The 24,300-nt window shown below is 39.2% G+C and overlaps 1 protein-coding gene across 10 annotated transcripts in view; it reads right to left on the bottom strand.

Annotated features, from left to right (window-relative positions):
* The window catches only part of CEP192 (centrosomal protein 192), a 145,797-nt gene that overhangs the window by 9,452 nt on the left and 112,045 nt on the right, over positions 1–24,300 (bottom strand). For all 10 annotated transcript variants that reach the window (XM_036244946.1, XM_036244950.1, XM_036244951.1 and 7 more), the window contains 10 exons: positions 23,866–24,041; positions 23,108–23,231; positions 20,407–20,512; positions 19,321–19,528; positions 16,957–17,036; positions 15,655–15,750; positions 7,167–7,286; positions 6,636–6,757; positions 3,141–3,270; positions 2,355–2,413 (listed from right to left, as the gene is read on the bottom strand). In XM_036244946.1, the coding sequence (XP_036100839.1) occupies positions 2,355–2,413; positions 3,141–3,270; positions 6,636–6,757; positions 7,167–7,286; positions 15,655–15,750; positions 16,957–17,036; positions 19,321–19,528; positions 20,407–20,512; positions 23,108–23,231; positions 23,866–24,041 (1,221 nt within the window). The remainder of the gene's footprint in view (positions 1–2,354; positions 2,414–3,140; positions 3,271–6,635; positions 6,758–7,166; positions 7,287–15,654; positions 15,751–16,956; positions 17,037–19,320; positions 19,529–20,406; positions 20,513–23,107; positions 23,232–23,865; positions 24,042–24,300) is intronic.

Here is a 24,300-nt window from a genome sequence, read left to right on the forward strand (position 1 = left end):
TTTAAAGTAATATGTTTAAAGAGTATAAAGCAAACAAAATGTATCTCGTGAAGCTAATTTAAATGCCAGCTTATGTGAATTGCTCCAATTTTTCTAAAATAAAGAGTATTTTCTCGCCCAGCCGGTGTGGCTCACTCAGTGGACTGAGCGTTGTCCCATGAACTGGGAGGTCCTGGTTCAATTCCTGATCAGGGCACATGATCAGGTGGCGGGTTTGATCCCCAGTAGGGGTCGCGCAGGAGGCAGCTGATTCATGATTCTCTCTCACACTGACATTTCTCTCTCTCTCTACCTTCCTCTCTCTAAAAAAAAAATCAATAAAAATATATTTTAAAAATATTTTCTCAAGTTTCTAATTTCTTTTAGATGCTATTAAGATGACTTAGGTTGCATCGAAAAGCAGTGTTCTAATTTACAACAGCTTAAAATTTTCTGGCACTGAAATAGTAAGTCAACAAGTTCAACTATATAACAATGTCTACTTTTAAATACCTAGCAACACATTTTATATTTCAAGATTAGGTTTTAGAAAACACGTTGAAGCTAAGCAAAATGTCATCTCATTTATAAAAACTAAATTTCTCATTAAAATTTTTTTCAAGATGAACACAAAAAGGAGGAAGAGCAGTGGTAGCTGCTGCTGCTAAGACAACTATTAAATCGAGAGAAAATAAATATTGTTATACAACTGCATAAGCTGGTTAAGATCAGAGATGTGAACCAAGCAGAGAATAAAAGGGAAGCAGAATCAATAATGCAATAATTTGAATTCACATAATAACAGTGTCCAGGATTGATCATTTATTCAGTATCTACTTGCACTCAGTTACTAAAAAGTTACAATTGGGAATTTGAATAATCTATGTTTAAATAGACTAATTGCTTCTGCAGTTATGCTACTATGTATTTAATAGTACCAATCTATTATAACACACTATTATAACATCACTGGTCTTAAACCAATCAAGTCAAACAAATCTTCATTAACTGGAGGGATCCACAGACTGCTGGGAGACAAGAACTCTGACAGAACAGAGAAGCTGGAAAACTTGGGTTTAGAAGATTTTTTTTTTTTTTTTTAACGTAGGTCTTTCTTTTTTATGTAGTTATTGAAGGGATTAAATGAGAAAGCACTGATAAACCATGAGGTTATATCAAAATGGAGCTAGTCTTGGTGGTTTCTGCCAGTGAGACCAACTTAAAAAAGGGCTTTATTAATAACACTGAAGCCTCATCTGCTGAATGCTTCTTATGACAGGGCACTAATACACATCTCTATGTCCTCATAAAAATTACATGCTGTCAGGAGCATAATCATCTCCTTTTACCTGTAAGGAAATTGAGGCTTAGAGAGATTAAATCTATGATAATTTTCCAGATTTTGTTGAATTTGCAGTTTGCCTCCAGGTCATCATCCTTGGGAGGCAAAGAAAGTACTTAACACCCAAATATATAAATAATATGTTTTATAGCACATAGGATGGGGAAAGGGTGATGAAAGAGATGAAAGAATGAAAAGAAAAGATAAGAGGTGGAAGGAATTGGCCTCCCCCTTTTCAGCATCTAGATATATGTGTAAGTTCCTAGAGTATGGCACTGCTGGTCTTAGTCACTCAGTAAAGACAGTCTTAGAATGTTTGCTGAGTGGTCCAAGTTTTCTTAGAATATAACATGTTTTTTCAATAATCTCCTAATGCTAAAATGAAAGATCTTACCATAACTAAATGGTTTAATTAAAGATAAAGATAAAATTACTCTTCATTATTAAGCCCAATAGAACTTAAAAAACAGGGACAAACCAGTTTGAGATTTCAACTTTAATGTACCTCATATGGCAAAAGAAAATTAGTGAGAAAATGAGGCCCTGATTTAAGAATAATATAGGATATTTGAAGAAAAGCAACTGAAAAATTCCATAATGAAAGTTTTCCCAATTAATCTGGGAAATCTAATTTTTGTCCAAATTAGTGAAAATTTACATTCCTGATTCTCAGCATAGTGAAAATAATACTTGAGGCAGGAATTATTCTAAAGTTAATCACAAGATATTAAGGATCTATGTATTTATGTGGCTGGCACAATACTGGGTAACAGGAATCATATGTTAAGTCCAAAACACTGCGTGAAGCTTGGGTTGCTACACCATAAAGCACACTAGTTTTCCCTGCAGGCTCCTTATCTCTTTTCTTATTTAAAAAGACCCATGTGTTAACTGCTCTGTGGTTCTGGTGATGAAGATGAGGAGCTGCAACAGAAGGAGACCTCACAAGTCCTAACTCCTAAGAGAAATCTTGATGTCCTGAAAACAAAATCCTGCTCTAAGATGAGAACATGTTGATTTAGGATAAACTCACCTCAAAGAATATTTTGAATGCTTGACGTAGAAAGGCTCCCTGGGACTTAAAAACTTCAGCTGCAATTTAATATGAAACACTTTATGAAGTCATGCAATTTAGATATTTGAACATACATTTACATTTGTAGGCTTAAGTATGCCACAAAATTAGGTAAGACAATAAATGCTCAGAAAAACATAAAAGAGAATTTTAATATGTATTTAACCGAGCTTTCACTAACATAAACATTATCCAGAAATATGCTGGTCTGATGGTACAGAACAAAGAAAAAGTTAAGAAATAAAAAGTATAAAAACAAGTGCTTAATATATATATATTTATCCTCACCCGAGGACATTTCTGCATTTATCTTCAGATAGAGTGGGAGGGAGAGAGAAAGGAAGAGAGAGAGAGAGAAACATCGATATGAGAGAGACTCTGACTGGTTACCACCTGCATGACCCCAACCGGGGCCGGGGACGAACTGCAACCGAGGTACGCATGCCCTTAGTGAGAAGTGAACCCAGGACTCTCTGGTCCGTGGTCCGATGCTCTAAGTGCTGAGCCAAACCAGACAGGGCACAAATGCTAAATATTTTTTATTTTCAGATAAAGGGTAATGAACTTTCTATGAGCTTCTTTTCAAATATGGTATTGACATTTTTAAAATTAATTTGTAAAAAAAATTAATTATTACAACTTAAATATAACCTATAAACATAAGCTTCTAATTATCAGGAACATGTTATCAAATAGTTGAATACATTTATTTTTCTAAAAGCCACAGTAGTATTTAGAACTTACCACATGTGTAATAAAAGAATTATTTCGCAAATTAACTTTTAAAGTCCTTGATTCTCCAACTCTAGTTGGTGGAAACCGACACATATCTTCTGGAGCATAAATTCCACGGTAGGTCAAGTCAAGCTGTCGGCTTTGGAAATAGGTTTAAAAGTCATCTATTTAAAATTCATTGTAATATAAACTATTTAGATTTTTTTTTTTATCCTTACCCAAGGACACTCTCTCATTTATCTTCAGATAGAGTGGGAGGAAGAGAGGGAGGAGGAGGTGAGAGAGAAACATTGATGTGAGAGATTCACACAGAGTGGTTGCCACCCACATGACCCCAACCAGGGCCGGGGACGAACAGCAACAGAGGTACGCGCCCCTAGTGGAAACCAAACCTGGGACTCTCCAGTCCACAGGCCGACGCTCAAATCGCTGAGCCAAACCAGCCAGGACTAAACTATTTATATTTTTAAATTATGAAGTAATGCTTTAATTTGTGCTTCCCCCTACAACTCACTTAAAAAATAGTTTTTTAATGGCCATTTAACTAAGTTGTATAAAGATAAAATGCTGAAAGCAGGAATACCCTTAGAGAGGTGCTGGGTTAGTGGCTATGTAAGACAGGATGGCAGCACCACCTTTAACTCTCTTTCTCACTAAAGTCTGGCTCTCCATTTAACTCAAACCCAGTTTATTTATTTATTTTTTAATTTTTTTTTCTGTATTGATTTTATACAGAGAGGGAGAGAGAGAGAGAAACATCAATGAGAAAGAACATTGATTGGCTGCCTCCTGCATGCTCCCCACTGGGGATTTGGCCCACAACCTGGGTATATGCCCTGATTGGGAATTGAACTGGCGACCTCTTGGTGCATGGGTCAATGCTCAACCACTGAGACACACTGGCTGGGCAAACCCAGTTTATAAAAAGATGGCACTTTCACCTTAGTCTATTTCACTCACAGCACAGTCACTGATAATCTTTAATTTTTACAGGAACACAGACTACTCTGAGTGTGACACAAGATCTGGCCAATCGGCAACATTTGATGGTAGTGGCCACTTTTTCCTGCCTTGGCGTCCAGATTCCACGCTGCTTTCATTTCTCCAGCCACTCACCAGTCTGTGTAGGCTCTTCTGTACTCCCTCACCTCTAATGCTTCTGCCCCACAAGGCTTGGCTCTGTACTTCCCTAATTGCTCACACAACTCTCTCCCTAGGCAATCACCATCTCTGGTAATCCAGTGACCTCACAGCTATGTGACTCCGAGATTCATTTCTTAGCTCAGACTGAGCCTCTGGGCAATATATCCAATCACCTCATAATTATCTCCTTAAGACTCCACCAACACAGAATAAACTTGTGACCTTTCTCCTCAAACCTGATCCTCCACTTGTATTTACTGTCTAGGGGAACAGTGCCTAGGAGCTGATCATGACCTCCTTTCTTCTCACGCCCCTTTATCAAATCTATCACTGAGTCCTTCAAATTTCCTTCCTACGTATATACTTTAAAAGTGTCCATATAATGTCATCTTCCTTAACACTATCTTAGTCCTGAACTGCTTAAGAATACCCTCTTGCCCTGGCCAGTTTGGCTCAGCAGTCGGAGCGTCGGCCTGTGGACCAGAGAATCCCGGGTTCGGTTCCCGCTAGGGGCATGTACCAAAAAAATAAAAATAAAAAATACCCTCTGACTGGTTTCACTGTATGTATTCTTCTCTGTTGTTAATCTTCACCAGAGAATATTTTCCTATTGATTTTTTTATTATTTTTTTAGATAAGGTGTAAGGGATAGAGGGGAAGACAGAGAGAGACAGAGACAGATAGAGATAGAAGATAGATCAATGAGAGAGAGAGAGAGAGAGAGAGAGAGAGAGAGAGAGAGAGAGAAAGAGAAACATCAATGTGAGAGAGATACATAAACTGGATGCCTCCTGTATGACCCAGAGATCAAACCTGCAACCCAGGTACGTGCCCTTGATTGGAAATGAACCCAAGACCCTTCGGCCCACAGGCCAACGCTCTAACTGCTAAGCCAAACCGGCCAGGGTTCACTGTATGTATTCTTGCCTCCTTCTAATCAGTTCATACTACAGCCAAAATGATTTTTCTATAAATATTAGAATCCGATTTTGTCATTTAATGGTTTCCAACTGCTTTCTAGATAAACACCTGATACATGAGGCCCTGTGTGGTCTGCACTCTGCCCACCTCCCTCTTGTATCTTACCTCATGGAGCACTCCCTCCTCTGTACTCTAGGTCTATGGGTTGCTTCCAGTTCCTCAAGAGCCAACAATCCCCACCACCCTCGTCATTACATAGTCCTCTTCACCTGGGTCATTTCAACTAATTCTCAACGTAAAGATCCCATTTTAGGGAGGTTCTTCCCAGATATATATCCCCATGTTTCCCATTTATTTCCTTCCAGTCCATTCCACAGGTTGTAATCAAGCCTCTAAGTGTGATTATTTGTGATGTGGATACTGCTCCAGAAGGTAAAGTCTGTGGAGGCAAGGGCTAGGGCAGTTTTGTTCACTGTCTTGTCCACTGCCCAGAATACAGTGAGAACTCAGTAAGCATGAGATGAGTGGATGAATAAATAGCACAGAGACTGTGATAAGAACAGATATTCTTTAAAGGATTCTACTTTCTTACAAAATGCATTACTTACTCCTATTAAAAACAAATTACCATATTTATATTAAATTTAGCAGGTATTTAACATATTCTTACAAATATCTTCTCCAGAACTTAGAACTAAATATTAGTTAATTAAGAATTATTAGAAACATTTTCATTAGGTAAAATAATTATATGTTATCATTAAAGTTGTGTAAGCTGCTGGTATAAAATATACATTCTTAAAAGTTTTTAAGACTCTACTTTCAAAGATTTAAAAACAATCTTTTTGGAATAATTTGGTACAACTACTTTAGGAAAACAATTTGACAGTTTATTTGAAAGTTAAATACATTTTTATCATATGACCCAGCAATTCTATTCTTAGGTACTTTTACCTCCATCAAAATGAAAAAAAATACGTCCACAAAAATACACACACAATAATGTTCATTCATAATGGCTCCAAATTAGAAGCCACCCAAATGTCAACAGGAAAATGAATAAATACAGTATGATATATTCAAATAATACAGTACTAAACAATAAAAAGGAACAAACTACGGATATATTCAACAACACAAATGACTCTCTCAAAAAAGTATATTTAGTGAAAGAAGCCAGACAGAGTGCATATGTATATGAAATTCAACAAAACTAACCTATGGCAATAGATTAGATCAGAATAATCTCCTCTGTCTCTGGGGTTAGGATGGGAGTTGACTGCAAAGGAACACAAATGAACTTTCTACTGGAAGAAAAATAGTCTATATCTTGATTGGAGTGGTAGTAACACACATAAATTCATAGTAGTCTTTACTGAATGAAATTATACCTCAATAAAGTACTGGGGAAAATTTGTAAGAATGACAAAAACAACATACCCAGGAATGAGAGCAGAAGCTTCTGATACAGCTTGTCTTCGGGTCTTAACTAAATTATCTATTTTAATAAGAGTATTTGTAGAAATGCATGAATTTTCAGGCTCATTTTCTGCTTTGACACTCTGTATAAAATTAAATCACAGGGTGAGCGAAGAGAAATAAATAGTCTAGGAAGATATATGAACATTTACCTTTTTTAATTCCATTACTTCCTTCAAAATTTTTTTAAGACTTAACATTTTTAAATTCCATAAATCACAAATCCTATACTTCTTACAGTTCAGATTCTTACACTTACACACACACACAGAGTATATTACCTAATCGAGTTAAACAGATTTCATAAAGCCAAACCAAGACCTCAAACATGTCAATCAATGAGAAAATTAAGATAAGGCTTTCCAGCAAAATTAATTAAATTAGAATAGCAGGAAAATAGTCTGCATTTTCAGGCCAGTTTTCATGTCAGTTTCACTTAGTATTTTTACTATACACATACAATAATTTATTTAAATTTTGTGTAATACTCACTTGTCCAGAAAGTTGAAATCTTAAGGTATGGTTCATGTGAGGCTCTGTTAGAGGATGACATTCTACATTCCAAAACTGGGCATAATCCCCTCTATCTCTGGGCAAAAATGTGATGGAGACCTACAAAACAACACATTCAGGACAGAAGTTTAGACACTGACCCTTACACACATGTAGTTAGATTACCAATTCAAAATGTTGGTATGAAAAATTAAAGGAAAGGACTTTCGGTCAAAATGGCAGCGAAGGTTAATGCGGTATCACCTCCTCCCACAACCACATCATAATTACAATGAAACTACAGCACAACCATCATTCAGAACCACCTGAAGTCGGGCTGAATGAAAGTCCTACAACTATGAAATTAAAGAAGCCACATCAAGACTGGTAAGAGGGGCGGGGGCGGAGGCAGAGAAAGGCTCGTCACACATCCATGTGTGGTGCTGGTTCCATACCCATGTATGGCGCTGGTCCCATACCCTTGTGTGGCAGATAAAAATCAGGAGGGATACTTCAACTGTGAAGGTCCTCCTTGAGGAGTGAGAGATCCCTGTCCCACACCAGGCACCCAGCTCAAGGTTCCAGTGCTAGGAAGAGAAATCCCCCATAACTTCTGGCTGTACAACCAGTGGGAAATGAGGCTACAAGCAGCTAAGGCTGCTGGAGCCCCAGGCAGCTCCTCTTAAAGGGCTCGCACACGGACCTACTCAGACTTGTTCCCTCTAAGCTCAGAGGGCAGGCAGCTTGAAAGGCACCAGAGACATACAGGGAAGAACTGAGCTGTCTGGCCTCCGGTCAAGGGCTGGAGGGGCAGCTTTCTCCTAGACAGTCGTGCTGGCAGAGGCCTTTGTTCCTTTGGTGAGGCCTCCCCCAAGAAGACCTGCAGACAGCTGCCATATGGGGGACTCCAGCAACCTGGCTCACACTGTTTGCCCCACCCTGGTGATTCCCTGAGGCCCTGCCCCATCCAACCTTATGGTCCACCCAACCTGTTTCCAATGGCTTTACCATAGGATTGGCCTGTCTTGGATCCTGCTTCAGATTTACTAAAGTCTAACAAACAAGCAGCATCTGGTCTCAGTGAGTCCCATAACTCTCATTAAGTGGCCCAAGGCCCGGGACTTGAAACAGCCAGCCTTGGTTCACAACTTGGCTTTTCCTGAGCACCTCCAAGGCCAGCACAAGAAGCAGCCGCCTGCAGATCACTCTGTAGGTTGTGCCGGGTGGCCCTAGGTGGAACACAGGCAGAGGCTGACCTAACCCCAGAGCCAGCACACCCAGTGTACAGCTTCAGACCACATCGAAGTACCACCACCCAACCACCTCCACAAGTGACACACTCAGTGAGTGAACTCAGTGGGTACCAGAACCCTCCTGAAGTAAGTCTTGCTCTGTTTGTTGGGCCCCTACACTGCTGATCCTCCAAAGCAGTCAGAGGTCAGGGCATAGTGGGCACGGCTAGTCCTTACAGCTGATCAACCTGAGCCAATCCCTCCCACTGATGTGCCAAACAGCAATCAAAGCTCAACTGCAACAGAAGGGTATACAGTCCACACTAGGGGTGCACCTCAACGGCCTAGCTGGGGTGATCAGGAAGGCTGTGCCCCTAGCCCCTCAGGACACCTACAACAATAGGCCACCCTATGAAGCCTAGGGTGACATAGCAACTCTACCTAATACAGAGAAACCAAACACAGAAAGGCAGCCAAAATGAGGAGACAAAGAAAGATGTCCCAAATGAAAGAACAGAACAAAATTCCAGGAAAAGAACTAAACAAATGGATATAAGCAACCAATCAGATGCAGAGTTCAAAACACTGGTTATAGGGTTGCTCAAGGAACTTAGTGAGACATTCAGGAACTTAGTGAGACCTCCAAGGAACTTAGTGAGAACGTCAACACCAAAAAAAGGACCAGTCAGAAATGAAGGATGCACTAACTGAAATTAAGAATAATTTACAGGGAATCAATAGTAGAGTAGGTAAAGCCCAGAAGCAGACCATCGATTTGGAATATAAGGAAGCAAAAACATCCAATAAGAACAGCAAAAAAAAAGATCCAAAAAAATGAGAATTGTGTAAGGAGCCTCTCAGACAACTTCAAGTGTGCCAACATTCGCATCATAGGGGTGCCAGAAGGAGAAGAGAAACAGCAAGAAATTGAAAACCTATTTACAAAAATAATGACAGAAAACTTCCCTAACTGGTGAAGGAAACAGACATACAAATCAAGGAAGCACAAAGTCCCAAACAAGATGAACCCAAAGAGGTCTATACCAAGACATATCATCATCAAAATGCCAAAGGTTAAAGACAAAGAGAGAATCTTAAAAGCAGCAAAACAAAAGCAGTTAGTTACCTACAACGGAGCTCCCATTAGACTGTCAGCTGATTTCTCAAATGAAACTTTGCAGGCCAGAAAGGAGTGGCAAGAGATATTCAAGGTGATGAAAAGCAACGGCATACAACCAAGATGATTCTGCAAAGCCATCATTTAGAATTGATGGACATATCAAGAGTTTCCCAGACAAGAAAAAGCTAAAGGAGTTCAAACCATTATTATATGAAATGTTGAAGGGTCTTCTTGAGGGAGAACAAAAATATGAACAATAAAATAGTAATTAATACCTATCTATCAACAATTGAATCTATAAGCAAAATGAGCAAGCAGAACAGAAACAAACTCATAGATACAGAGAACTTTTTGTTGTTTGTCAGATGGGTGGGGGCTGGAGGGATGGGTGAAAAAGATGAAGGAATTAAGAAATGCAAATTGGTTGTTAGAATGATGAACCTCAAAGGGAAGGGGGGGGGGGGCGGGATGAAATAAACCAAAGAACTTCTATGTTTATATGCACAACCAATGGACACTGACAATAGTGTGGGGAAGGCAGGAGGGGGGGTGAGATTGGGGAGGAGGTGTTCAATGTGGAAAAAAGGGGGGAACATCTGTAATACATTCAACAATAAAGATGAGTTTTTTAAAAAGAAGAAAAAGAAAAAAATATTTTTGCATTAGTTTTGCAACTAATTAAAAAATAATTTGAAAAATTGTATTTTTAGTAGGCTTGTTGCTATACCAGATCCACAATACATTTTTCTTTAAGGTTTTATGTAACATATACTTAAAAATGTAAAATTTTCTAATTAAAATTAAAGTTATCAAAAATCCTATATGAGTGCTGGGTGTGTGCTGTACCTGTTGGGCCAGTCACATACATTTCCACCCATCCTGGAATAGCAGCCTTGGTATGTGGGTGTTCCTAACGAACTCTGAGGAGTGACCCTGCCAGCAATGTCGTGTTCCAGCCCTTCCCTTCTTCCCAACCTCTCAATCTGCTAGTCCCAAAGCCTTTAACCAAAGGGAAGTGGGTACAGTAAGCCTTCTCCTGGCATCTTAGGGCAACAGGACAAGGACTACCGAGTGTGTCCATGCGGAGGTGATCAGACCCTGGCTGCCCTACCTAGGCAGTGGGGTTGTTGGAGGTACAGGCGTGGAGAGGCCTTGGTGGGGTGGCGGGCCTTGGTGTGCACCCTGGCCTGTGCAGTATTCATTGCTAAATTATTGTCTTGGACAACAGGACTGGGCCAAGCTCTGGAAATTATTGCTGTACATAGTGTATATTTGTGATATATAAGGTTTTCTTTATTTTGTATATAATCAGCAAACACATTTAAAGAGAAAAAAAATTCTAGAGCTGTCAAGTACAAGATTTAAATGAAGAAGGTCCACGGGAAGAGATAGAAAACTTGAACAGACCAATAACAACTAAGGAAATTGAAAAGGTAATCAAGACTCTCCCAGCAAACAAAAGCCCAGGCCCAGATGGCTTCACGGAGGAGTTTTACTGATCATTCAAAGAAGAACTAAACATCCATTCTCCTCAAACCATTTCAAAAAATTCAAGAAGAAGGAAGACTTCAAAACTCGTTTTATGAGGCCAGCATAATTCTAATTCCAAAACCAGAAAAAGACACTACAAAGAAAGAAAACTGATGAACATAGATGCAAAAATTCTGAACAAAATACTAGCAAATCAGATCCAGCAATACATCAAAAAAATTATCCACCATGACCAAGTGGGATTCATCCCAGGGATGCAAGGCTCGTACAGTATTCACAAATCAATAAATGTAATACACCACATAAACAAAATGAAGAATAAAAGCACATGAAAATATCAATAGACACTGAAAAAGCCTTCGACAAAATCCAGCATCCATTTCTGATAAAAACACTCAGCAATGTGGGAATAGAGGGATCATATCTCGACATAATAGAGGCCATATATGAAAGACCTACAGCCAACATCATAATCAATGGGCAGAAACTAAAAACATTTCCCTTAAGAACAAAAACAAGCCAGGGATGTCCACTTTCGCCACTCTTTATTTTTGTTGTTGTTATCCTCACCCGAAGACATTTTCCCATTTTTTTGTTCAGGTAGAGTGGGAGAGAGAGAGGGGAATAGAGAGAGAGAGAGAGAGAGAGAGAGAGAGAGAAACATCGATGTGAAAGGAACACATCGAGTGGCTGCCACCCGCACGACCAACCAGGGCTGGGGACAAACTGCAACCGAGGTACGCGCCCTTAGCAGGAACCAAACCCGGGTCTCTCAGGACCGCAGGCCGACGCTCTAACCGCTGAGCCAAACTGGCCAGGGCGCTTTCGCCACTCTTATTTAACATAGTACTGGAAGTCTTAGCGACAGCAATCAGACAGGAAGAAAAAATAAAAGGGATCCAAATTGGAAGGACGTGAAACAGTCATTATTTGCAGATGACATATTATACATAGAAAACCCTAAAGACTCCATCAAAAATCTACTAGACTTAATAAATGAATTTGGCAAAGTAGCAGGATATAAAATTAACGTCAAGAAATCGACGGCTTTCTTATACACCAATGATGAACTCACAGAAAGAGAAACTGAATAAACAATCCCATTTACCTTCGCAGCAAAAAAATTAAGGTACCTAGAAATAAAATTAACCAAAAAAGTAAAGGACCTATTTGCAGAAAACTACAAGACATTGAAAAAAGAAATAGAGGAAGATATAAAAAAGTGGAAGCACATACCTTGTTCATGGATTGGAAGAATTAACATCATTAAAATGTCCATACTACCCAAAGCAATCTATAGATTCAATGCAATCCCCATCAAAATACCAATATTTCACAGAACTAGAATATTTCAAAAGTTCATATGGAACCAAAAAAAGACCCTGAACAGCCATAGCAATTTTGAAAAAGAAGGACAAAGTAGGTGGGATCACAATACCAGATATCAGGTTATACTACAAAGCCACTGTAATCAAAACAGCTTGGTACTGGCACAAGAACAGGCATACAGACCAATGGAACAGAATAGAGAACCCAGAAATGGACCCAAGGCAATATGCTCAATTAATATTTGACAAAGGTGGGAAGAGCATACAGTGGAGTAAAGACAGCCTCTTTAATAAATGGTGTTTGGAAAATTGGACAGCTACATGCAAAAAAATGAAACTAGACCATTATCTTACACCATACACAAGAATAAATTCAAAATTGGTAAGAGACTTAAATGTGACCCGTGAATCCATAAAAATTCTAGAAGAAAAAGTAGGCAACAAAATTTTGGACATCATACACAGAAGAATTTTCACTGATATATCACCTAATGCAACAGAAACAAAGGAGAAAATGAACACATGGGACTACATCAAACTAAAAAGCTTTTGCACAGCAAAAGAAACAATCATCAAAATGGAAAGGCCACTGTATGGGAGAACATCATTGCCAATGATGTATCAGATAAGGGGTTAATTTCCAAAATATATAGAGTACTCATACAACTCAACAAAAGGAAGACAAAGAACCCAATAAAAAATAGGCAGAGGAGCTGAATAGACACCTCTCCAAACAGGACATACAAATGGCAAGAGACTTATGAAGAAATGCTCAACATAACTAATCATCAGAGAGATGCAAATTGAAACAACAATGAGGTATCACCTCACACCTGTCAGAATGGCTGCCATCAACAAATCATCAAACAAGTGTTGGGGAGGGTGTGGAGAAAAGAGGACTGTAGTACACTGCTGGTGGGAATGCAGATTGGTGCAGCCACTATGGAAAACAATATGGTGTTACCTCAAAAAATTAAAAATTGAACTTCCATTTGACCCAGTGATCGCACTTTTAGGAATATACCCTAAGAAGCCTGGAACACCAATCAGATAGAATATATGTACCTCCATGTTTGTAGCAGCACTATTTACAATAGCTAAGATCTGGAAACAGCCCAAGTATCCATCAGTAGACGAATGGATAAAAAAAAAGCTGTGGTCCATATACACAGTGGAGTACTACGCAGTTGTAACAAAGAAAGATCTCTTATCCTTTGAGACGGCATGGAGGGACCTGGAAAGTATTATCCTAAGTGAAACAAGCCAAGCAGAAAAAGACAAATACCACATGATCTCACTTATTTGTGGAATATAATGAACATAACAGTCTGAGGAATACGGTAGACCCAGAAACATGGAAGCAGGGTACAAACTGACAACCCTCAGAAGAGGGGGTTGTAGGGCGTGGGAAGAGATAAACCACAGAATTTATATGCATGTATGCATAACCAATGGATATAGACAACAAAGCCGGGGACGGGACAGGGGGATGGGGAGGAGGGTGCCACTGGGGTAAAAAAGGAGAAACATCTGTAACAAAAATAAAATTAAAAAAATAAATAAATAAGGTCCAACTCCAGACACACAACTGCGTTTCACTGCGATGGCTATGGAACCATCTGCTGGCCAAGTGGTAAAGGACTAAGGCCTAGCACATAGCCGCTAACTGGAGAGGACTAAAATGACACATGGAAAATGGAAAGGAAAGGTAGGTGGCATAACAGGAGGTAGAAAAGACAAGCATCGGTATGCTACATATTAGCAGCTTTTCTTGTTATTAACTTCAGAACATTGGTCAGAACCAGTTATACTAACCATACAGCTCAAAGTTCCAGATATGAACCGTATGTATACAACCTATAAAGGGCTCAATAATAAAAAAGTTATAATATTTAAAAATAGTATTTTATAAAATTTACCAGAGTTAAGAATGAACTTGCTCAAAGAACTCCATGAAAAATACTACTAGTTAGGGTGACAATTAATCAGTATTTGAGTCTGGATTTAATATTAAAACACTTAAATGACACAATTTTTGTCACTACTGAGCATAAGAAACAATGCAGCCAGCAAGCCTGAGAGTAGGGAGGCAAAGGCAGAATACTGACCAAGATGAGATCAAGATTAGGAGTTATACTGTTAAGGATGACATAGAAATTGAGATTAAAAAGAAAACAACCATGTGAATGGTGAAAATATACAAATTATTGGGAACTATTGGGGGCAATACCATGTATTAGATGAATCCCACTTACACCTCCTTTCAACACCCAAAATTAAAGAGGAGAGAAAACCTAATATTACTGCATGTCACACAGTGGGAACATAATGGAAACTTTAACATGCATTAGCTCATTTAATTCCACATCAAAGTGACCAATGTTTAAAAAAATTATTGTTTACATCTTTTAGTTTAAGAATTAGGTTGTAATTAATATTTGCTCCTTCTGGAACACTATTATACATCAATAATTGTGCTATTTGGTAATACTTCCCTAAATGGTCCCAGAATGACGTGCCTTGCTCCCCCAACCCCACCTTAAATTAAGAAATCAGATTTAGAATTCATTTAACAAATGTGATTTGACAAGATGAGCCAGGATATACAGTATGAAGACAACAACAATCATGGGGGTTACATTTCTATGTGAACTACTGTGTGAAAAGAAATTCCTGGGACACGATCTAGTCCTGCAGCCTCATTTTTCTTTTTCAAATACTCACCCAAGGATATTCTTCCATTAATTTTTAGATAGAGTGGTGTCAGGGACAGAGAGAGAGAAAAAAAAAGAGAAAGAGAAACATCGATGTGAGAAAGACACAACCCCGACCGGGGCCAGGGATTGAACCTGCAATCCTTCGGTCCACAGGCTGAAGCTCTAACCAAATTGAGACAAACTGGCTGGGACTCATTTTTCTTTATTTACAGATTTATTAAGATATAATTCTTGTACCATACAATTCACCTATTTCAACTGGTTTTTAGTGTATCTCCAGAATTGTGTAACCATCACCACAACACTACTGTCTAGATTAATGCTAAATGAAGTGCGGTGTTCTAAGTACTAGCAGCCTGCAATCACATGAAGTGCTTATATCAGAATGTAAATCAATCATACCACTAAGCATGGTATTTTATTTTGCTGCTTAGAGAGCAAGACTTTCTGCTGCAGGAAGCAAACCACTGACTTGTTTGTACTGAGCCTCTTCTGTGGCAGCCTGGCTGTAAGCAGAAGCAAACTGCTCTGGGTGGAAACAAATGACACATTCCTGGCCAATCAATACCAGCTGGCTGTAAAAACAATGTCAAAACTCACCTTTTGGATTCCATGGCTTTCCATCGTACCCGAAATAGGAGAACATCTGAATGCTGCATAGGTAGCTCTAAAAACATCTCCACTTTCATCAACTCCCTACAAAGTAATCAGTTAAACAATGAAATGAAAAAATATAAAAGTTAACAGAACGATTCTGAGTTACTCCATTACCTTTATGGTTAACGAGGACATGCAAACCTGTTTTACAGTGGACGAGAGCTCAATGCTTGCCCCAGAGTGGGAGTGCTATTAGTCTCAGCTTACACAAGGCCTCACACTGACTCCTTTCTATGCCAGCAGCCACTCTCTTCCTGGCTACAGTGATCTTTAGAATGCTGTTCATGCTGTTGAAGGACTGGCTTTTTCTGCAAATAACCTGAAGACCCTGCTGATTGTGTACTTTAACATCCTATGTAATACCAGTTCTGTATTACTTTTCAGTAGATATGGCACTATCTTTTGCACACATTTCATTAATGTTACAGCTCAAAACCGTTACTGTCATACAAAATACATGTCAAAAAGGCAGCACTGTTCTAAACAACACACTCAATTCAGGCAGTGCGCTCTGGGAGAGATTACTTGCAGTATACAGTAGCCTCATTGGCACTCAGTGGCAAAGAACATTCAATTCTGCCACCTGCACTAGCTCCCACTGGTGTAAAACATATTCAGAACACGGGAGAGAAATGTGCATGCACATGTACTCACACACAACGTTCTATTCAAAAATAAAATGTTTATATATTTTTCAAAATAAAGTTATTTCAGATAAAAATCAGGGCTGTAGGAGATAGCATTAAATAGAGCAAGTACATATTTTCACATGCATTCTCTAATTTGACTCTTAAACCACCTTGTGAAAAAGACTGAACATGTATAGCCCAACCTCCAGAGAAAATCAAGTAAATGAATTAGTGGAACAAAAGCCAATAATCTCAACCTAAATTCATAATTCAATTCTTTTTGTGTGTGTGTGTGTGTGTTTTTTATCCTCACCTGAGGACATTTTTCCATTTTTTGTTCAGATAGAGTGGGAGGGAGAGAGAGGAAGAGAGAGAGAGAAACATTGATGTGAAAGGGACACATCAAGTGGCTGCCACCCGCACGACCAACCAGGGCTGGGGACAAACTGCAACCGAGGTACGCGCCCTTAGCGGGAACCGAACCTGGGTCCCTCTGGATCGCAGGCTGACGCTCTAACCGCTAAGCCAAACCGGCCAGGGCATAATTCAATGCTTAAAACGCCCTTCTTAAAATTTAAACATTAAAACAATTACACTGGTAGCAATTGTTACTGACCTTGACATAAGGTGGAGCTAAAGATGACAAATACCACTTCACTTCTGTGTTACCATGATTCTGAAGTTCCAGATAATTTTCTGAAAGGAACACATGGGTAACAACTCAAACTCTTGGAGATGTAAATAAATAAGCAGGTTACTGTGATAATGTGTGGTAATTATTGTGATCACCTCATCATAGAGAAAAAATACTATCATTAGATCCCTAGAGGAGTCCAACAGGAACTCAGTATTTTCTAACAAAATCACATTTGACAAGATCCTATTTTGGATTTAATCAAAGTGTAATGCAAAGCTACAGAAACGCTTAACTTTAAGCAAAGGAGCAATAAGGTAACTTCCATTTTTAAGAAATGACTGGCTGCTGCGGAGAAGAGACTGTAAGGGGGTCAGAGTGAAAGGAGCCCTGGTAAGCTTTCACTGCAGCAGTGCAGCATGAGGTAGCCTGCATTAGGCTTGAATCATGGCAATGGGAGGAAAAGCAGTGGGCAGATAAAGGATTTATTTTGAAGACAGACTGCAAAGGACTAGCTAATAAACTGGATAGAAGGAAGAAGGGAGGAAAAAGAAAGCAACTTCCAGGAATTTGGCTCAACAAAATGGGCAGATAGTGGTGCCACTTACTGACAGACATGGGTGAGGCTGAAGCAGAAGCAAGTTTCATGGGTGAAATAAGAGTTCTGTTTTTGTGAGTAGCCCACAAGCAGAAGCTAAGCAGGTGCCTGTACTAGGGCACAGGGAGGGCAGAGATGAGACACAGGCAGGTCCAGGAAGAGGAGTCAGCAGCGGAACTTGAGAAAGAGCACAAGGCAGGGAAAAACCAAAAGAATTTCCAAGAAAGTATTCCAAGGAGGAAGGAGTGGTCGACAGAACTGAGGTCATATTAACAAAGATAGTGAAGAGATCCTGGATTTGGCAAAATGGAGCTTTTCAATGACCTGAATAGGAGTGGTCGGGACATGGTGGCAACAGCATCTAAATGCCCTGAAGAAAGTGAAGGCAGGGAGCATAATCATTTCTCTAGGAAGGGGTGTTAGGAAGTTGGGCAGCTACAGAAAGGTTGAGGAGTGCACTTCTTAAATAGGTGAAAGTAGAGTGCATTGTGTGTTAATGAAAATGTATCAGCAAAGAGGGGAAAAAAATCACGACACAGGAGAGAGAAAGAGCAGAAGTCCCGGAGAAAGAGAGTATAGGTAAGCTTAGATTCCAAGCAAAAGGGTTCATCTGTGACGGAAACAAATGCCTTTTGTTTAGTCTCATGGCTTCTATATTTTCAATGATTTATAACACAAAGTCAAGAGTTGGAAAGAGTGAGAGCAAGAATAGGATAGGGGGAGTAGGAACTTTAAGGAGCTGTTAAATACTGTTAGGGATGGGTAAAGGACACATACTAAGGAAGGCTGGGAGAGAGCCTAGTGTTGTTGATCTGAGAGTCAAGCTCATGAATCAGTCAGCATGGCTATAGTTTTCTCCAGCAATGTTCTGCTTCTAAGGTAGCGACATAGAATAGGTAAACAATTGGTTTTAATATGGGTTAGGATTTTGCCAGACAGGAATGTAGTGGAAGAGGGGCACAAAACAGTTAAGTATGTGAAGCAGTAATTACAATGATAGATTACAGAATTCAACAAGGGTTATCACAGAAGTGGGATGTGAGTGGGGTGATGGGAGAGTGAAAAGGTAGTAGGGTCAGTAGCCTGGAGGTCTGAATGAGGTCAGAGAATTGTTACAATTCCTAGAGTAAGTGAGCTGGGAATACAGGAAGGTGATGGTGAGGAAGTGACAGGCTTGAAACTGAGAGTAAAAATATGGTATAGCTATTGGTGATGACAAAATCCAAGAGGGGACCATGAAAGTAGAAAACTGAGCTTGACTGGAAAACAAAATCAGTGAAAGAGGCAAGGAGCTAGAGAACCAAATGACAGATGGTCCCAAATTCCTTCTAATAGGTCCCACATACAATCCTAGTCCTTCGACTAAGCTGAGAAAAAGAGGGGCAGGGAGAGTCTCAAAGTTACACCAGTAAGTGATAGAGTAGAGTCAGGCTCTACCCACTTTCCTCTCTTCAGCTACCAACTTACAAGCAATCAAAGTCAAAAATCTAGTGAGAGTTAGGGAAGGATGGTTCTGACCAAATAAAATGCAAGACTCCTGGAATACACAGATTTGTTAAATGCCTTAGAAGTTATGGTTTTTAAGCTCCCTCAAATCCATCTCATCATTGAAATAATTGCCAATAACTACTTGATTTTGTCTTGAAAGGGGTAAAGTTTTGTACCTATCACTAACATATGGTTAACTAAGAGTATCACACTCAATATGTCAGTAGACATCTGAATTGACTAATTTTGAGATACGATACCTGAAGTTTCACCAGGTTCTGTTGTAGGAAAAGTAACAGTCTTATTTCTTATCTCAACTTTTGTGGAAGGTGGTTTTGTCATTGGTTTTACCAGATGTCTAGTTAACGGCTCAGTAACTAGAGAAGGGATTCCAAATGGGCTGGAGGCCAAACGAGTGAGGAGTTCTTCTTGAGTCAAGTCTTCTTGAATTTGAACTTTCACAATTTTCTGAAATGAATCAAATAAAGGGACAAGACACAAATGTAGCTACATCTTTTAAAGAAACAATTCTTATTTGGATCAAAGTAAATCTTGAACCTTATCCCATCCCAACTCCCCCTTTTCAAAGAAAATTTTGCAAATTAATAATGCCTTCTAGGCCACACTCCCCATTCCTGTCCCCTCCCAGGAAAATCACTCAGATCACACTAATGGTAAATCTCTGAACTAATTGCTCTATTTAAATAAATCTAGTTGAGCACGGCCGGTGTGGCTCAGTGGCTGAGCATCAACCTACGCAACTAGAGGTCACCGGTTCAATTCCTGGTCAGGGCACATGCCCAGGTTGTGGGCCTAATCGCCAGTGGAGGGCATGCAGGAGGCAGCCAATTGATATTCTTTCTCATGGATGTTTCTACCTCTCTCTCTCCCTCTCCTTTCCTCTCTAAAGTCAATAAAGAAAAAAAATTAAAAATAAATAAAGTCTAGTTGGGCCCAGGCCAGTTTGGCTCACTCAGCCTTTAGAGCATCGACCCAAGGACCAAAAGGTCATGGGTTTGATTCCAGTCAAGGGCACAAACTGCAGTTGTGGTTCGGTCCCCAGCCGGGGTCATACGGGAGGCAACCAGTTGAAATGTCTCTCTCACATTGATGTTTCTCTCCACCACCACCCCCACTCCCTCCAACTCTGTCTGAAGACAAATGAGGAAAAAAATACCCTCGGGTGAGGATTTAAAAAAATAATAATAATAGTAAGTCTAGTTGGGCTGAAAGAGCAGACACCTTCATTTGATTTCTGAATTGTAAGTAGTAATAAGGATTACAACACTTAAGATACAACACAGATTAAAATAAGAGAAATGTTGCTCAAAAAGCTTAACAAGTACCTTCTGTCCATTGTCACAGTGTATATAGATCAAACCACTCCATGGGAACATTGAATGTTTTGTGGATGAGGAGGAATTAGGACTCACAAGAATTTGTAGCTTACTCCTTAAAAAAAGAATAACGAAAACCAAGATTATCCTATACTTTAATAGCAATAACCACAACAGTTATATACTTTCCTATCAATAATAACCAACTATTGCTCAAAAAGAGCAGATAACAGAGGTGAGCTCCCATACACATCTGATTTTGCACCAACCCCAACTCAGCGGCTAACAGAATGTTAAGTAGCAGGAACCCATGAAACTAAGAGCAAACTCCTGTGAAAACAGACCATACCATAGAAACACCATTTAAAATGCAATTCAAGCCCTGGCTGGTTTGGCTCAGCGGTTAGAGCGTCGGCCTGCGGTCCAGAGAGACCCGGGTTCGGTTCCCGCTAAGGGCACATGCCTCGGTTGCAGTTTGTCCCCGGCCCTGGTCGGTCGTGCGGGTAGCAGCCACTCGATGTGTTCCTTTCATGTCGATGTTTCTCTCTCTCTCTGTTCCTCTCTCTCCCTCCCACTCTACCTGAACAAAAAATGGAAAAATGTCCTCGGGTGAGGATAAAAAAAAAAATGCAATTCAAAATTAAAATTTCTAGAGCAAAAGACCAATACCACAAAAGCTCTGAGCCACTTGAGAATAAATAATGATACTGTCATAGTACAAAGAAAATATAATAAATGAGGAGAAAACTGGAAGAAAATGGAGAAGCCAAAAGAGCAATAAAAAAAAAAAAAGACTGTTTCTTTTTCCCAGTTGCAAAAATTTTCTGTGTTCATTGTTCTCTTTAAGAGCTATGGGATATAAAAGAAGAAATACAGAAGATGTAGTCAGACTTGTCTAAAAAAATCCCCAGTTACAAAAGCTATTTTAGTACCATCAAAAATGGCAGAGAACAATTATTTTCTATTAATAAAAATTTGGGACAATGGAAAAAGTTGTTTGTGAGGAACCTGTCCTATCATTCCTCTATATTTTCAACCATTAATTAGTAAATGTTTAATCGACTGCTTTGCTCCTATGAATGTTTCTCTGGAGTGTCCCTAACCATACCTTACCTCAGGTCTTAGTCAAGTAAACTCCTAAAATGCATACTCCAACATTTTGCTAAGTAAATAAACTTGATGTTGTGGTTCTGCAAAGTTGCATTCCTAAATGCGAAGTGACTTCAGATGTGAATGTTCTGTGCTGACCCAGATATAATCCCTAAAAAGTTCAGAGCTATGGCTTTACCTCCTGTTAATAATTAAGCTGCATATAGATGGTAGCTGCTTATCAGTATTAGGCCCCCAACGACTTACTTCTATCTTAGAATAGTCTTTGCAGCAAATGGCAAGCTAGGTTTATGGCTCAGACATATTAAGTCAGGAAGCTTTGTCTAAAAAATACCCTTCAGACAAAACTGACAGAATAATTAAGTAAAATCCAAGGTAATGAAAGGTAGAACCATTTGGGCTTTAGAAGCCACCACCTCTCATCACAGGCCCAATTGTATCCTTTGCTTTGTAATTTTATAGTCAGAGTAATATGTCAGAAAACATTCTGATGTCTTTTACTACAGGAACTCTTTCCCACCTCATACGTCTTTCCTCACCCTTTTAGGCTATATACCATATCTGGCTTTGGACATGGTCTTCATTCCACTAAGCAGCATGAGTCTTTTAAAAAAATCTTTATTGTTGAGAATATTACAGATGTTCCCCCCCCTTTTGTCCTCCATTGCCCCCCTCCACATGGTTCCCACCCCACCCCACCCCAGGCCACCTCACTGTCTGTGTCCATGGGATATGCATATAAGTTCTTTGGTTAATCTCTTTCTACCCCCTCAACCCCCTTCCCTCTGAGATTTGTCTCCATGCTTCCATGCCTCTGGTTCTATTTTGTTCATCAGTTTATTTTGTTCAGTAGATTCCACATATAAGTTAGATCATGTGTTATTTGTCTTTGACTAGCTTATTTTATTGAGCATAATAATCTCCAGGTCCCACCACGCTATCTCAAAGGGTAATAGATTCTTCTTTTTTACAACTGCATAGTATTGCACTGCGTAAATGTACCACAGCTTTTTTATCCACTCATCTACTGATGGGCACTTGGGCTATTTCTGGATCTTGGCTATTGTAAATAATGCTGCTATGAACATAGGGGTGCATACATTCTTTCTGGTTGGTGTTTCGGGATTGTTAGGATATATTCCTAGAAGTAGGATCACTGGGTCAAATGGCAGCTTCATTTAAAAATTTTTGAGGAAATGCCCAGCCAGTGTGGCTCACTGGTTGAGCATCAATCCATGCCTCAAGAGGTCGCCGGTTCAATTTCCAGTCAAGGCACATGCCCAGGTTGTGGGCCAAATCCCCAGTGGGGGGCATGCAGGAGGCAGCCAATGGATGTTCTCTTTCATTGATGTTTCTATCTTTCTCCCTTTCCCTTCCTCTCTCTCAAAAATCAATAAAGAAAAAAAAAATGAAAATAAAATAATTGAGAAAACTCCACACTGTTTTTCAGTAGCTACACTGTAAGTCCCACAGAACTACACACGGCACACTATACAGAGTCAATAAATAAATTAAAACGGCATAAAATTATTTCATCCTTAAAAAGTTACCATGCCACCATCTGAATAATATACCCAGAGGAAAGAGAAGGCATACTTACTCTGGCTCGATAAATCCATGTTGTGGTGTGACCATAAGGCAATGTGCCGGCCAGTACAGCTCAAATTTTAGTAACCTAACAGAATTATTTAGAATCTGGAAACGTCCAGTTTTTGCCAAATCACCTATTATATTAGATAAATAAATGTTATATTTAGCATTAGTGAAAAAGACAAAGTTAATAAACAGTAAAAATAAATCCTAAATAAGTAAGTACACTAGTAAACCAGCTTATTTTGGTTTCTCAATTGCCCAGGTAGGGGAATTTCAAATCCCTGGTAAAGCAAGACCATCTGTTTACTCTTGGAAACTACAAATACACTGAACAAAGTTCAAATACTGAACAAAGGGAGAGAAAAAGGAAATATGAAAATTGTTATTACCACCTGGTCTTATCCATACATAGGTACCAAATTTATTCCTCTGAACCAACTATATCAATGTTAGGGGTAAAAGAAGCCTAGCATCAAATAATTTCTTTGAGACAGGGGATGTGGTGGGAGAAAGGGACCATGGATCATAAGTGGCTCTGCCATACGGAAAACTGGGAACTTGAAATGAGGACCATGCCTTGTGTCAGAATAATGCTGTGGTCAAGTCTGAGTTGGGTCTCTAGTAGATGAAAAGAGGACCTATGAAAGCCAGGGGTCACATATGCATAAAGTCCACATGTACATCCTAGATGAGCCATGGATACAAAGTAAGTATAGCCCTGGGTTTCAGAGTGTATTCCTGTCATGTTGTTGCTGACATACTCACAAGTAGAAGGGGCTACCAAAATCAAGTGTTCAGGTTGGACAGTCCACATTTCTTCAGAGGATGATTTATCTTGAGCTAGGTGAACAACTTGTGAAAGTGGAGAACTTTGAGGACCTTTAACTGGTAAAACATCCAAAGAAACATTGCCACCATGTTTCCCAAGACTGTCAGATTTACTACAGAAAGAGAGAAAGAAAAAAAAAAATTAAGTGATAAAAAGCCAGATTGTGTAACATTTTTATATTAATTCTTCATAAATTTAAAAACATTTAAATAAAACTAAAACTGCATTACATACTATGCATTTTTCAGTGAATACAAATCCTTCATATACTATATTCTTAAAGTATAAGAAATACAGAATAGGTCAAATATTATTATACTAATCTTTACTAAGAATACTCAATGATTTAATTTTCTCCTGCCTTGACTTCT

This window comes from Molossus molossus, unplaced genomic scaffold (genome assembly GCF_014108415.1).
Source record: "Molossus molossus isolate mMolMol1 unplaced genomic scaffold, mMolMol1.p scaffold_m16_p_6, whole genome shotgun sequence".
In the NCBI taxonomy this organism is placed as follows: Eukaryota; Metazoa; Chordata; class Mammalia; order Chiroptera; family Molossidae; genus Molossus; species Molossus molossus.